Source organism: Tamandua tetradactyla, chromosome 2 (genome assembly GCF_023851605.1).
Source record: "Tamandua tetradactyla isolate mTamTet1 chromosome 2, mTamTet1.pri, whole genome shotgun sequence".
Classification (NCBI taxonomy): domain Eukaryota; kingdom Metazoa; phylum Chordata; class Mammalia; order Pilosa; family Myrmecophagidae; genus Tamandua; species Tamandua tetradactyla.
Window position 1 is genome coordinate 177297187 of NC_135328.1, and position 15989 is coordinate 177313175.

At 39.5% G+C, this 15989-nt stretch overlaps 1 protein-coding gene across 2 annotated transcripts in view; it reads right to left on the bottom strand.

Annotated features, from left to right (window-relative positions):
* MAST2 (microtubule associated serine/threonine kinase 2) overlaps nt 1–13444 on the bottom strand; it is a 434887-nt gene extending 421443 nt beyond the window's left edge. For both annotated transcript variants that reach the window (XM_077149799.1, XM_077149797.1), the window contains exon 1: nt 13239–13444. In XM_077149799.1, the coding sequence (XP_077005914.1) occupies nt 13239–13421 (183 nt within the window). In that variant the 5' untranslated portion in view covers nt 13422–13444. The remainder of the gene's footprint in view (nt 1–13238) is intronic.
* Nucleotides 13445–15989: the final 2545 nt, after the last annotated feature.

Consider the following 15989-nt stretch of genomic DNA (forward strand, 5'->3'; position numbering starts at 1 on the left):
TCACCATGAGTAATTGGAGTGTGGGGGGGGGGGGAGGGCAGGGAGAGCTCATAGTTGATCATTATTAAGGAACAGCGAGTTGATTAAAGATAGGGAAAACTCTGTAAACAGATGTGTTCTTCCCTCATCAAGGGATATGGTCAACCTGTTCTGACCATGCCAGATTTTCTACTCCCAGTCCCTTTGATGAAACCCAATCTTTCAAAGCCAATGGATTTTCTGCAGCTGGCTCTTACCCATTTTACTCTGGGATAAAAGAGAAAGGAGGGCTGATAAACTTTGCATTGAAAACTCATAAGAATCCTCAAATGCACATGTCTCAGTCTCCATATCCTCCTAAATCTATCCTCCACATGGTTGCCAGAGTAATCCAGATAAAACACAAATTAAGATCATATTACTATACATAGAAGATAGGACTTAACAAATGAATATGAGTGCTGAATCATTAAATTGATATCTCTTTTAGTCTCCAGTATTTTAGAGCAGTTAGAAGTAAAAACCTGAAATTGTGAAATTATAACCCATGTCAAACTCTGAAATACATTCTACAACTAATTGTGGTGCTGTGCTTGGAAATTTATAGCTTTTTTGTATATATGTTATTGTTCACAAAAAAGGAAGGAAAAACAGTCGATAGTGACGATATAAAAATATTTAAGCCATCTAGCCTCCTATATTCTGAAGCAGCTAGAAGGAAAAATATGAGAGGATCGTATGATAGCCCATGACAAACTATGGGAACTATTCTGTAACCACTTTTTGAAGAGTGCTTTGAAAACTAATGCTTTTTTATTTCTTTGCTTTGTATATATATTATACTATACAATAAAAAAAGCTAAAAAAAAAAATCATATTACTCCCCTACCTAACTTTTTCATAGCACATTTTAGGCTCCTTTAATCTCTACCTAGCATCTACACCATCAATTTCAAGCTTCAGCAATACCAAACTGATTATAGTTCCCTACATACGTCATGCAGCTTGCCCTCTCTTTGCTTTCTGCCCTCCACATTTGCCCATGTGCTAATACTGTAGTACAGAGGAAAGGGAAAGTGCTGATTTCTGGTAAAATAATTCTGAAAATTCCTCAATGGTGCAGAGGGTATTCTAGGAACTAAAATTGAACTCATCTTTCCCCAACCACCAAAATGTCTTGCCTTACTTATTTCCATCACACTATCATTATTACCCAAATTCAAAACATAAGAATCATTTTCTATTCATTCATTCATTCAATAATTATTTAGCACTATTCTGAACAAAGTCCTCTGCTATGAATTACGGTAAATTGATTTACACATAGTTCCTACTCTCTACAGTTTACATTTTAAAAGTAGAAAAGAAATAATACAAAATGACAACTGAAGGACGTAAGTGCTGAAACACTAATTCATTCATCCATTCATTCAGTAAATATTTATTTAGCACCTACTATATACCTAGCAATGGATCAAACAATGTGGCACAGAAACAAAGTGAGGTAAGAATTAACATTTATTAAGCACCTATCTACTATGTGCTTTCCAATCAATAAGAGATTATTTCAATTGATCTCTTAGAACCCAAGGTTTTACTTTTTGTATTATAGAATTTTGAGAACTGGATGAAAGTTATAGAACATCTCCTCAGAAAAAGAATGCATGCAAAATTCTGCATATAATTTCACACTTCCTGAAGCCCAATCAAGGATTTCCTACTAATCCCACAGGGAAAAAACAACGTCAGTGAGAGTTTCTGTAGCATTTGAGTTAAGCCTGGATGCTTGAGTAGAATTTTAATGGGCAAAGGCAGAAAAAAAAAGAGCTTTTCAGATTGATGATTAATTAAAATGAATATATCAGTATTCCTAGCAATAAACAAGTATTTACAGAATGCCCATTACATATCAGTTAAAATACTACAAACTAGGAATACAATGATGAATAAGACAGCCTCTGAGGAGCTCATTCTCTTCTGAGAGACTGAAAACCAATTAAGCTAATATGTTTCAAACACAGTAAATACATGTTTCTAATAAATACTCAGAAAAATACTATGTTTCAAGCACCAGAGGCCCTAGGTATATAACACTAAATGAAACATTGTTCACCTCAAAGAACTTATTAATGAAGGAGACAAGACAGTATCAACAATGTATTCTACGACAAAGAAAAACTAAAGGGAATTTAAAATATTTCAGTGTGGGGCCAAGATGGCGGCGTAGTAAGGTACGTGCGTCTTAGTTCCTCCTCCAGAGCAACTACTAGATGAACAGAAACAGTGCAGAACAGCTCCCGGGGCCACGGCAGGGAATGGACACACAGCGTACCCCAGTCTGGACTGGCTAGACTGACTGCAAGACTCTGCTGCGGTGAAATCCCCTAGCGGCGCACGATTCCCCGAGCAGCGGCAGCTGGCAGCCGGAGCACCTTCCTCCCTCCTTCCCGGGCCGGCTGAGAGTCTCGGAGAGGCAAGTTTCCCAAGCTGTGGCGGCCAGCGCCCCTCTTTTGCAGGCGGCTTCCTGGACCAGCTACGAGTCTCGGATCAGAGGGCTACCCAAGCCGCGGTGGCCGGCAACCGGCGCCCCTTCCCCGTGGGCGGCTTCCTGGTCCGGTGGCGAATTCCCCAGGCCGCGGCGGCCAGCGACCGACACCCCTCCAGGGAGAGGAGGGAATTTCCGACAGTGGCAGGGACTGGGTCCAACCAAACACCAATAGGGGAATTAATAAAGGAGCCACAAGGTCCCCTCAAGCCGCGGCGGCTGACGCCCCCACCACACGCGGTCCCCCGGACCAACTGAGAGAATTGGATCGGAATACCCAGGCCGCGGAGAACGGTGACCGGGGGGATCCCTTCCAAACACGTGAGACAAACGTGTGCCACGAAGGCCACCTACTGGGCAGGATGAGAAAAACAGAACCGAGAGATTTCACAGAAAAATCTTACAACCTTGTTGGGTCCGACACCCAGGGAAATCTGACTAAATGCCCAGACACCAGCAGCAGAAGATAACTGTCCACGCTCAGAAGACTGACAATATGGCCCAGTCAAAGGAACAAACCAATAGTTCAAATGAGATACAGGAGCTAAGACAACTAATACTGAATATACGAACAGAAATGGAAAACCTCTTCAAATATGAAATCGATAAATTGAGGGAGGACATGAAGAAGACATGGGCTGAACAAAAAGAAGAAATAGAAAAACTGAAAAAACAAATCACAGAACTTATAGAAGTGAAGGATAAAGTAGAAAAGATGGAAAAAACAATGGATACCTACAATGATAGATTTAAAGAGACAGAAGATAGAATTAGTGATTTGGAGGATGGAACATCTGAATTCCAAAAAGAAACAGAAACTAGCGGGAAAAGAATGGAAAAATTTGAACAGGGTATCAGGGAACTCAAGGAAAATATGAACTGCACAAATATACGTGTTGTGGGTGTCCCAGAAGAAGAAGAGAAGGGAAAAGGAGGAGAAAAACTAATGGAAGAAATTATCACTGAAAATTTCCCAACTCTTATGACAGACCTAAAATTACAGATCCAAGAAGTGCAGCGCAACCCAAAGAGATTAGACCCAAATACACGTTCTCCAAGACACTTACTAGTTAGAATGTCAGAGGTCAAAGAGAAAGAGAGGATCTTGAAAGCAGCAAGAGAAAAACAATCCATCACATACAAGGGAAACCCAATAAGACTATGCGTAGATTTCTCAGCAGACACCATGGAAGCTAGAAGACAGTGGGATAATATATTTAAATTACTAAAAGAGAAAAACTGCCAACCAAGACTCCTATATCCAGCAAAATTGTCCTTCAAAAATGAGGGAGAAATTAAAACATTCTCAGACAAAAAGTCACTGAGAGAATTTGTGACCAAGAGACCAGCTCTGCAAGAAATACTAAAGGGAGCACTAGAGTCAGATACGAAAAGAAAGAACAGAGAGGTATGGAGAAGAGTGTAGAAAGAAGGAAAATCAGATATGATATATATAATACAAAAGGCAAAATGGTAGAGGAAAATATTATCCAAACAGTAATAACACTAAATGTTAATGGACTGAATTCCCCAATCAAAAGACATAGACTGGCAGAACGGATTAAAAACCAGGATCCTTCTATATGCTGTCTACAGGAAACACATCTTAGACCCAAAGATAAACATAGGTTGAAAGTGAAAGGTTGGGAAAAGATATTTCATGCAAATAACAACCAGAAAAGAGCAGGAGTAGCTACACTAATATCCAACAAATTAGACTTCACATGTAAAACAGTTAAAAGAGACAAAGAAGGACACTATCTACTAATAAAAGGAACAATTAAACAAGAAGACACAACAATCATAAATATTTACGCACCAAACCAGAATGCCCCAAAATACATGAGGAATACACTGCAAACACTGAAAAGGGAAATAGACTCATATACCATAATAGTTGGAGACTTCAATTCACCACTCTCATCAATGGACAGAACATCTAGACAGAGGATCAATACAGAAATAGAGAATCTGAATATTACTATAAATGAGCTAGACTTAACAGACATTTATAGGACATTACATCCCACAACAGCAGGATACACCTTTTTCTCAAGTGCTCATGGATCATTCTCAAAGATAGACCATATGCTGGGTCACAAAGCAAGTCTTAACAAATTCAAAAAGATTGAAATCATACACAACACTTTCTCGGATCATAAAGGAATGAAGTTGGAAATCAATAATAGGCGGAGTGCCAGAAAATTCACAAATACGTGGAGGCTCAACAACACACTCCTAAACAACGAGTGGGTCAAAGAAGAAATTGCTAGAGAAATTAGCAAATACCTCGAGGCAAATGAAAATGAAAACACAACATATCAAAATTTATGGGAGGCAGCAAAGGCAGTGCTAAGAGGGAAATTTATTGCTCTAAATGCCTATATCAGAAAAGAAGAAAAGGCAAAAATGCAGGAATTAACTGTCCACTTGGAAGAACTGGAGAAAGAACAGCAAACTAACCCCAAAGCAAGCAAAAGGAAAGAAATAACAAAGATTAGAGCAGAAGTAAATGAAATTGAAAACATGGAAACAATAGAGAAAATCAATAAGACCAGAAGTTGGTTCTATGAGAAAATCAATAAGATTGATGGGCCCTTAGCAAGATTGACAAAAAGAAGAAGAGAGAGGATGCAAATAAATAAGATCAGAAATGGAAGAGGAGACATAACTACTGACCTCACACAAATAAAGGAGGTAATAACAGGATACTATGAACAACTTTACGCTAATAAATACAACAATTTAGATGAAATGGACGGGTTCCTGGAAAGACATGAACAAGCAACTTTGGCTCAAGAAGAAATAGATGACCTCAACAAACCAATCACAAGTAAAGAAATTGAATTAGTCATTCAAAAGCTTCCTAAAAAGAAAAGTCCAGGACCAGACGGCTTCACATGTGAATTCTATCAAACATTCCAGAAAGAATTAGGACCAACTCTCCTCAAACTCTTCAAAAAAATCGAAGTGGAGGGAAAACTACCTAATTCATTCTATGAAGTCCACATCACCCTCATACCAAAACCAGGCAAAGATATCACAAAAAAAGAAAACTACAGGCCAATCTCTCTAATGAATATAGATGCAAAAATCCTCAATAAAATTCTAGCAAATTGTATCCAAGAACACATTAAAAGAATTATACATCATGACCAAGTAGGATTCATCCCAGGTATGCAAGGATGGTTCAACATAAGAAAATCAATTAATGTAATACACCATATCAACAAATCAAAGCAGAAAAATCACATGATCATCTCAATTGATGCAGAGAAGGCATTTGACAAGATTCAACATCCTTTCCTGTTGAAAACACTTCAAAGGATAGGAATACAAGGGAACTTCCTTAAAATGATAGAGGGAATATATGAAAAACCCACAGCTAATATCATCCTCAATGGGGAAAAATTGAAAACTTTCCCCCTAAGATCAGAACAAGACAAGGATGTCCATTATCACCACTATTATTCAACATTGTGTTCGAGGTTCTAGCCAGAGCAATTAGACAAGAAAAAGAAATACAAGGCATCAAAATTGGAAAGGAAAAAGTAAAAGTATCACTGTTTACAGACGATATGATACTGTACGTCGAAAACCCGGAAAAATCCACAACAAAACTACTAGAGCTAATAAATGAGTACAGCAAAGTAGCAGGTTACAAGATCAACATTCAAAAATCTGTAGTGTTTCTATACACTAGCAATGAACAAGCTGAGGGGGAAATCAAGAAACGAATCCCATTTACAATTGCAACTAAAAGAATGAAATACCTAGGAATAAATTTAACTAAAGAGACAAAAAACATATATAAAGAAAACTACAAAAAACTGTTAAAAGAAATCACAGAAGACCTAAATAGATGGAAGGGCATACCGTGTTCATGGATTGGAAGACGAAATATAGTTAAGATGTCAATCCTACCTAAATTGATTTACAGATTCAATGCAATACCAATCAAAATCCCAACAACTTATTTTTCAGAAATAGAAAAACCAATAAGCAAATTTATCTGGAAGGGCAGGGTGCCCTGAATTGCTAAAAACATCTTGAGGGAAAAAAGCGAAGCTGGAGGTCTTGCACTGCCTGACTTTAAGGCATATTATGAAGCCACAGTGGTCAAAACAGCATGGTATTGGCATAAAGATAGATATATCGACCAATGGATTCGAATAGAGTGCTCAGATATAGACCCTCTCATCTATGGACATTTGATCTTTGATAAGGCAGTCAAGCCAAGTCACCTGGGACAGAACAGTCTCTTCAATAAATGGTGCCTAGAGAACTGGATATCCATATGCAAAAGCATGAAAGAAGACCCATATCTCACACCCTATACAAAAGTTAACTCAAAATGGATCAAAGATCTAAACATTAGGTCTAAGACCATAAAACAGTTAGAGGAAAATGTAGGGAGATATCTTATGAATCTTACAATTGGAGGCGGTTTTATGGACCTTAAACCTAAAGCAAGAGTACTGAAGAAGGAAATAAATAAATGGGAACTCCTCAAAATTAAACACTTTTGTGCATCAAAGAACTTCATCAAGAAAGTAGAAAGACAGCCTACACAATGGGAGACAATATTTGGAAACGACATATCAGATAAAGGTCTAGTATCCAGAATTTATAATGAGATTGTTCAACTCAACAACAAAAAGACAGCCAACCCAATTACAAAATGGGAAAAAGACTTGAACAGACACCTCTCAGAAGAGGAAATACAAATGGCCAGAAGGCACATGAAGAGATGCTCAATGTCCCTGGCCATTAGAGAAATGCAAATCAAAACCACAATGAGATATCATCTCACACCCACCAGAATGGCCATTATCAACAAAACAGAAAATGACAAGTGCTGGAGAGGATGCGGAGAAAGAGGCACACTTATCCACTGTTGGTGGGAATGTCAAATGGTGCAACCACTGTGGAAGGCAGTTTGGCGGTTCCTCAAAAAGCTGAATATAGAATTGCCATACGACCCAGCAATACCATTGCTGGGAATCTACTCAAAGGAATTAAGGGCAAAGACACAAACGGACATTTGCACACCAATGTTTATAGCAGCGTTATTTACAATTGCAAAGAAATGGAAACAGCCAAAATGTCCATCAACAGAAGAGTGGCTAAACAAACTGTGGTATATACATACAATGGAATATTATGCAGCTTTAAGACAGGATAAACTTATGAAGCATGTAATAACATGGATGGACCTAGAGAACATTATGCTGAGTGAGTCTAGACAAAAACTAAAAGACAAATACTGTATGGTCCCAATGATGTGAACCGACATTTGAGAATAAACTTGGAATATGTCATTGGTAACAGAGTCCAGCAGGAGTTAGAAACAGGGTAAGATAATGGGTAATTGGAGCTGAAGGGATACAGACTGTGCAACAGGACTAGATACAAAAACTCAAAAACGGACAGCACAATAATACCTAATTGTAAAGTAATCATGTTAAAACACTGAATGAAGCTGCATCCGAGCTATAGGTTTTTGTGTGTTTTGTTTTGTTTTGTTTTTACTATTATTACTTTTATTTTTTTCTCTATATTAACATTCTACATCTTTTTTGGTTGTGTTGCTAGTTTTTCTAAACTGATGCAAATGTACTAAGAAACGATGATCATGCATCTATGTGATGATGTTAAGAATTACTGATTGCATATGTAGAATGGTATGATTTCTAAATGTTGGGTTAATTTCTTTTTTTCTGTTAATTAATAAAAAAAAGAAACTGAAAAAAATATATTTCATATCTTTAATTGCATTTCTTGGAGAGCTTAATAAATAGAGGGTATTTTATATGTCTAAAAAAAAAAAAAGTAAAGGGTGCTAGGGTACCAAAAGAAGGGACATCTAATTCAGATTCTTCTAATAAAAAATGATGTGTCAAGGGACAGAGATCCTGGCATGGGCTGAGACAGCATCAAGGGATTGAGAAAAACCCTAGAATGAGCTGAGAATTAACATCAAGGGATTGAGAGAACCTTCTCCACCAAAAGGGGGAAGAGTGAAATGAGACTGTCAATGGCTGAGAGATTCCAAACAGAGTCAAGAGGTTATCCTGGAGGTTATTCTTACGCATTAAGTAGATATCACCTTGTTGTTCAAGATGTAGTAGAGAGGCTGGAGGGAACTGCCTGAAAATGCAGAGCTGTGTTCCAGTAGCCATGTTTCTTGATGATGATTGAACAATGATACAGCTTTCACAATGTGACTCTGTGATTGTGAAAACCTTGCGTCTGATGCTCCTTTTATCTACCATATCAACAGACGAGTAGAACATATGGAATACAAATAAATAATAGGGGGAACAAATGTTAAAATAAATTTAGTTTGAAATGCTAGTGATAAATGAAAGCGAGGGGTAAGGGGTATGGTATGTATAATCTTTTTTTTTCTGTTATCGTTTTATTTCTTTTTCTGTTGTCTTTTTCTTTCTTTTTCTAAATCGATGCAAATGTTCTAAGAAATGATGAATATGCAACTAGGTGATGATACTAAGAATTACTGATTATATATGTAGAATGGAATGATATGTTAATATTTTTGTTTGTTAATTTTTTAAATAAATAAATGGGAAAAAATGATGTGTCAAGTTGACCTTGAATTCCAAGGACCTCAGACTTTATTCTAATAAGAAGCTAATGAAGATTTCTGAAGATAGAGAAATGAAATGATCACTCATTTTACAAATGTTTGTGTAGTACTTACCATTTGCCAGGTAGGCAATGAATTCTAACCTTCATTATTTTTTTATTAAAGACTGCAGAATAAATTAGAGGTAGATGACTGAAGGCAGAGTAAATGCAGTTAAGGTACTGCAATAACCTATAAATGCTGCCTTAAGGTAGTGACAGTAAGAATAATGTTTTGAAAGATGTCATGAAGGTAGAATCAGCAGAACCTAACAATGGACTAGATAAGGAACCAAGGAAGAGGGAAAAATCAAAGACCATGATATGATTTCAAAACATAATTTCTAGAAAAGAAAAAGGAAAGATTAAGGGAGAAGCATATTTCAAAGGAGAAATAAGAGACTGAATTTTAATAATATAGTAAATCACTGACCTTCTGGTGATTCAAGCCCTGTGTCCTGATCAAAACTTATTCCCAAATACTAATATAGTATAAAGCATAACAAGCATATCTACATGACATGAGAAGTGAAGAACAATAAAGGCAGTTTTGAAAGGTGGATGCTAGGCTCTTAATACCTAAACGAATGGAATCCATTCAACCTCAGAGCACACACAACTGAAATGTCTGACTATGCAAAATTCTAAGTTATTTAAAATTATTGACCTTTAAATTTCACTACCAAATAATAAAAATCACAAGTGCTAAGATCACAAATGCTTAAGAGTCTACAGTGAAATGTTAAGCACACAAACGGCAATGTAGAACTAAGGAAAGAGGTCAGTCCTAAAGACACAGACACCCTATAAGAAGGTTCTCTGATACAATGTCATGAATAAAAAGGACAGGTTCCATATCTTAAGCACTTGCTACAAGAAAGGGTAAGCCTGTTAAAGAATAGAGCATAATAAAGGAAAGAGCCAAGGGTGAAGACATATCCTCAAGGAACATTTAAAAGACAGGAAGAGGAAACAGAAAAAGATACACAAGGAGCAGTTAGAGAAATAGGACTGGAATGACTATTATGACAAAAGAGAGGAAAATGTCAAGAAGGAACACATGATCAACAGTGACAAACAGTCCACAGAGGTTAGAGAGTACAAAGTCTAGGGAAAGACTATCAGATTTAGCAGTTTAGAGGTCCCTGAGACATCTACATATTTCTCTATATGAATCAGGCACAATGAAAACTTTCCCAAATACCCATGCATTATTTTCTTAATTGAGAAAGTAAGAAGTTATTGGTATCCACCAACAAAAGAATGGATAAATTGTGCTATATTCACACAACGGAAAACTGAACAAAAAGAACTATTGCCACAAGCAACAATACGGATAAATCTCACAAACATGATTTGAATGAAAGAATCAAATCACAAAAAAAGTACAAACTGTATGATTTCCTTTATACGAAGTACAAGAAGCAAAACCAACCTATGGTGATAAAGGTTGGGAGGGTGGTTACCTTTGCAAGGTAATAACAGGAGAAAGTACAAGGAGCCCTCTAGGCTACTGGAAATATTCTACATCTTGATCTGAGTAGTGGTTAACATGGGTGTATTCATTTTGCAAAACTCATTGGGATGAACCTTTGATTTGTGCACTGTAAGTCACACATCAATAAAAAAGTAAACACAGAAAGAAAGTTATTGGTGACCTCAAAAACATCAGTTATAGGTGAGTATAAGTATAGAAGCAAAACCTCAATTTTAGGGGATTACACAAGGAAGCTGAGACAATAAATACAAACTCACTTTTCAAGAAGATTGCTGGTTCAATGCTTAAGAAGCAAAGAATGTTCCATAAGGTTGATTGTAAAGGGTCAGAAATGGATAGCACTATACTGTGTGATGGTAGCACAACACTGTAAGTGTAACTAACAAAGCTGAGTACAAGTATGGTTGAAAAGCTAACGTCGTATATGTCACGAGAAGGAAAGCTAGAAGATAAAAACTGGGACTTTTTAATGTCGCGAAACCTAGAGCAGACAATGATGGGGTTAATTATACAAATTTAAGAAAGTTGTTACATGAACTAGAATAAATATAAGTCACTATTACAAGTTGTTAATAATAGGGTGTATATAGGAAAAATACAAGTATGCAAACTAATGTCTATAGTTAACATTCATTACATTAACACTGTAATATTCTTGCATTACATTGTAACAAAGGCACTATACCAAAGCTAAATGTCAATAATAAAAGGATCGTTTTCTTTGGAAGAAATGAGAATGTTCTGGAGTAACTGTAGTGGTGAATGCATACTATATGATTATACCAGGAACCATTGTTTGTACACATAGGCTGGATTGTATGGTGTGTGAATAAAACTGTTAAAAAAAAAAAAAACAGGGAGAAGATAAAGGGTATAGGATGTTTGGGTTTTCTTTTTTTATTTTTATTTCTTTTTTTTTGGAGTACTGAAAATATTCTAAAATGTATTGTGGTAATTAATGAACAACTATGTGATGATAAATGTGAGCAGCTGATCATAAATTTTAGATGGATTGTACATGTGAATATAGCTTTAAAAAAGAAGACTGCAATGAAACAAAGAAGAGATAAAGTAGCTAGAGTGGGTGACGATTCAGGGAAGTTGTGTTGTTTTGTTTTGTCTTTAGGTAAGGACAAGAGAGTAATATACACAAGAGTCTATAACAGGCGAGATGGGGTGAAATCAAGGACATAAGTGTAGAGATGAGCCTTGGAGAGAAAGATGAATACATCTGTTTCTGAGACTGAAGCAAAGGATGAGTGAATCCAGAAATTCTGCAATAGAGAAGAAGGAAAATCAAGTAATCTTGAACTCTTCAGTGAAAGATGCAGTAAGGTCGATTGTATCAAGTAAATTAATCCAGGAAAGGGTTACGGATTTGAAATGCATTTTAAGTTTGGAACAAGTACTGCAGAAAATGTAAGACAAGGATTGGGAGAGATTTTTTTTTTTTTAAAAAAAAAGATCTCCAGAGAGCAAAGCTCTGGGGTCCGAAAGTAATGGCAGTGATAGTAGACAGTGCATTCCACCCAGGGTGGGACTATTGGAGAATAAAAGGTCATCACTGAAACCATCCAATCAAAAATAATGCCTAAGGAAAATACTTGAGAGGAAGAAAGCAAGATACTTATAACAAGTATTAGAGGTTTAAGGATGAAGTCACTAGAGTCTCAAACAGAACTGTGCAAAGGGAGAGGAGTCACTAGAGTTCATTACTACAGAACCTACTTCTACAAATCCCACAAGATCAAAGACCATATATCTTCCTTTCACTTTACTTCCTTCGGCTACTAGTGGCAACTCCTCCCTGATAAAGCTGACCTTTATCCCCTACTCCTAAATACAACTACTCTTGACTACTAAATTCTATAAACACATCATGTCCATTTGGAAACGAGATGGATGTTCTCACATTGCTTTCTATACATGTTTTCCCATCAATATGTTTGCAGTGGTAAACTAGAAGGCACAGGCTGGATCTATGAATTGTCTGTTTACAGCATTGGACTTGGGACTGCACACATGCAGGTGTTAAAAAAAAAAAAGCTTTCTCATGAAATAGACTGTTACTGATGAGAACCTTAACAACGATTCTAAACAGAGTATAATGATAGCCAAACGAGGGAATGCCTAGAAACAAATCATCCGTTTTTATAACTGTCAAATTAGTTATATTCTACCTCTAGGAAACAGAATAACATCACTGTATCAAGCTGACTTCCCCACCTTACGCTACTTACCCCTTTGGATAACTCAAAATCCCCTTAGCAAGCTTACTCTTTGTAGTTCCTTCACTCACAACCACATTCCAGCATCCCTCCTTTCCATCCAAAACTCCTGACTACAAACGTGCCTAGGACTAATCCCTCAGTTCCCATTCAACCCTAGGCCACCCCTTTCATTTCATCACTGTCCATTTTTCTGCCTCTCAATCCTCCTCCCAAACTACTCAGACCCCTCCCCTCAAACCCCCTAGCCCATCCTCTAGCCTGAGATCCCCTCCCCCCAGCGCTCTCATTCAGACTCCCCCTCCCCACAGTTTCCCTCCGAAACCCGGACCGACCCTACCTGCTCCTTGCCCTCCGGCCCCGCGGGCCCGGTCCGCTCATCCATCCGCTGCCTCCCGGGCGGCGCTCGCCGGCGCGGGGACAAGGGCTGGGGCGGCTCTGCTGCCCGTAAAATCCCATCTTCCCGGCGGGCTGCTGGCGGCGGCGGCGGCTGAGGTCGGTCACGGCAGCGGCTCCGTTTCATATCCGCGGCTGGGCCCCACCCGCGTCAGCGCCGCGACTGTCCCGGCCCCGCACGGCCCCGGCACGCAGAGCTGCCGCGCCAACCTCCGCCCGCGGCCACCATGGCCCGGGGAGCGCCCGAAGTCACGACCCCAGCCCGTGTATACTCGGCGCTAGCTGGGGCCTCAAGCGCCGCCTCCTCCTCGTAGCTCCCTACGCTGGAGAGAACATTACCACCACCGTCTTTTCCACCTCCTCGCACACGGTCGGCGAGGAACCCACCGCTGCCGCCGGCTCCACAGCCAGCCGCCGGCCCGCCGCCAGCCCCGCCCCGCCCCTCATCCGCGCGCGCGCACACGGGGAGCCCGCCCGCCACCTACGGACGCGCGCGGCCTCCCGCGCACGCGCCAGCGAACGGTCGCGAGATACCCGCCCGCGGTCCCGCCGCGCGGTGGGGGGAGCGGAAGGGGGTGGGGCTCCGGACGCGCTGACTGTGGCTGTGACTGCGCGTTGATTCTTTCATTCATGAATAAATGAATGAATGAAACTGTGTGCCCAACCAGGCTAAGTCCTGGGGCCTCAAAAGTGATTTAGAACCAATCGGTGTTCTCAAGGAACTAAGGACAGAGCGACCAGGAGCAGGAAGACGACAAAATAAACAACTAATATATAAAACTAATAGAACACTAACACTTGCCTCTTTAGTGACTGCCAACCATTACCTAATCCTCACACCATACCTGAGAGGCAAATCTGATCATTCCTATGTTGTAGATGAGGAGACTGATGTGAAATGACATGCACCAGGCCACTCAGCAAATCGGTGACCAAATAGGACTCAAAAAAATTCTGGCCTTTCTGGCCCTTTCCACTGGTTCCTGCTGCTTCCAGAGCCTAACACAGAGTGTAAAAAGCCTTATAAAAGAGGAAAAAGTGATGGATTCTTTGGGGGTGGGAGTGGAGTGGGGATCACAGTAAAAGCTTCCAGAATAATCTCCGGGACTCTCTACTAACAATGAAGTCATCCCATTGTAGCCCAATCCAGCCTCTGTGGCCTGGCTAGCCTGGCTTGTCAGCCTTCAGTGACTCATCTCATCAGCAACATGTGGCTGTAATTCAGCCCTGCTTTGCCTCCTCCTTCTGCTTCAGCTGGTCTGCCACTCATTTTTTTTTTCCTCTTTTTTGAACGAAACAGTGTTCTTTCTCAAAATCCTTTCCTTAAGGCTTTACGCATTTGTTCTGGGCCTTCTCTCTGAATCCTTTTTGAGAAATAATAATAGCTAACATTTATGGAGTGCCTACCAGATACCAGACACGGTGCACTCGATTCAAACATATGCACATATACACTAAAACAGGGTGAGTTGTATAATTTCTATTTTACAATTGAGGAAACTGAGGCTTAAGTACAGTAACTTGTTCAAAATCACATAAGAACAGAGCCAGGACTCCAACGGAGATCTATCAGACACCAGAACCTACAGACATAGCCAATGTGCCCTACAGCATGTCACCAACTTGTGCCTGTATTCCCAGTCTCCTTTCCTCCAATTCCCAGTCTCCTTTCCTCCAGTTGCCCCAACCAGAAAGCTGGAAGTTATCCTGGACTCCTTCCTCCTCCTCCCTCTCCTACATCCAATTAATGAACAAGTTTTGTGGCTTCTGTAACGTTATCTCCCCAATCATATTTCTCCTTCCCATGCTACTGCTTACATCTGAGCTCAAGTCTTATCTTCTCTCACCTACTTTACTGGAAAAGCCTTCTAACTGGTCTACCTACGTCAATCTCATTCACTTCAAACCCAACCTCCACAAAGCCCCTATAAGAATTTCTGTATAACCTGTTACTCTCTTGCTAAAAACAGTTAAATGGATCCCCACGGCCCTCAAGTTGCTGTCTAAACTTATCTGCAGTCAGCAAGGTCACATACAACCCACCCTCTACCTACCTCTCCTCCTTCTATTAATCCCTGCCCTATCAACTGCTTTAAATATACCGAGTGTTACAGTTCCCTGCATGTATTGCCACATTCTTGATTACAAACAGAAAGAAGCTATGACAGTCTAAGCCTAAAGGGACATTTATTGGAAGGCTACAATAAGGGGCTCACAGAACTGAACAGAGATTGGAAAAACAGGCTTGCAAAAATGGCAGGAAACAAGGGGTCTCTGGGGGCTGCATATCAAAGACAATCTAAGAATACTGCTGCCATCACCACTCCCAGACACCACCACCAGACATTGTGCTGTGCTTTCACCATACACTCCTGCAAAGGAATCCTAACCTTCCCTTCATGGTTGTGTCATCATTCCAGATTCATAATCTCCAACAGAAGAATCCAACTGACTGAGCCTTGGTAATTTAGGGACTAGAAATTCATCTCTGCCACTCAACAAAGATTTATTGAGCACCTACTATGACACTATTTTAACCCAGACATTGTTCTAAGCAACTGAGATAAAATCAGTGAGCAGGCAGGAACTTGCATCCTAATATGGGACACATATAATAAAGAAATAAACATAATGTAATGAAGAAAAATAAAACAGAAAGTAGGGACTATTCCTGTTCCCCCCCCCCCCCCCAACT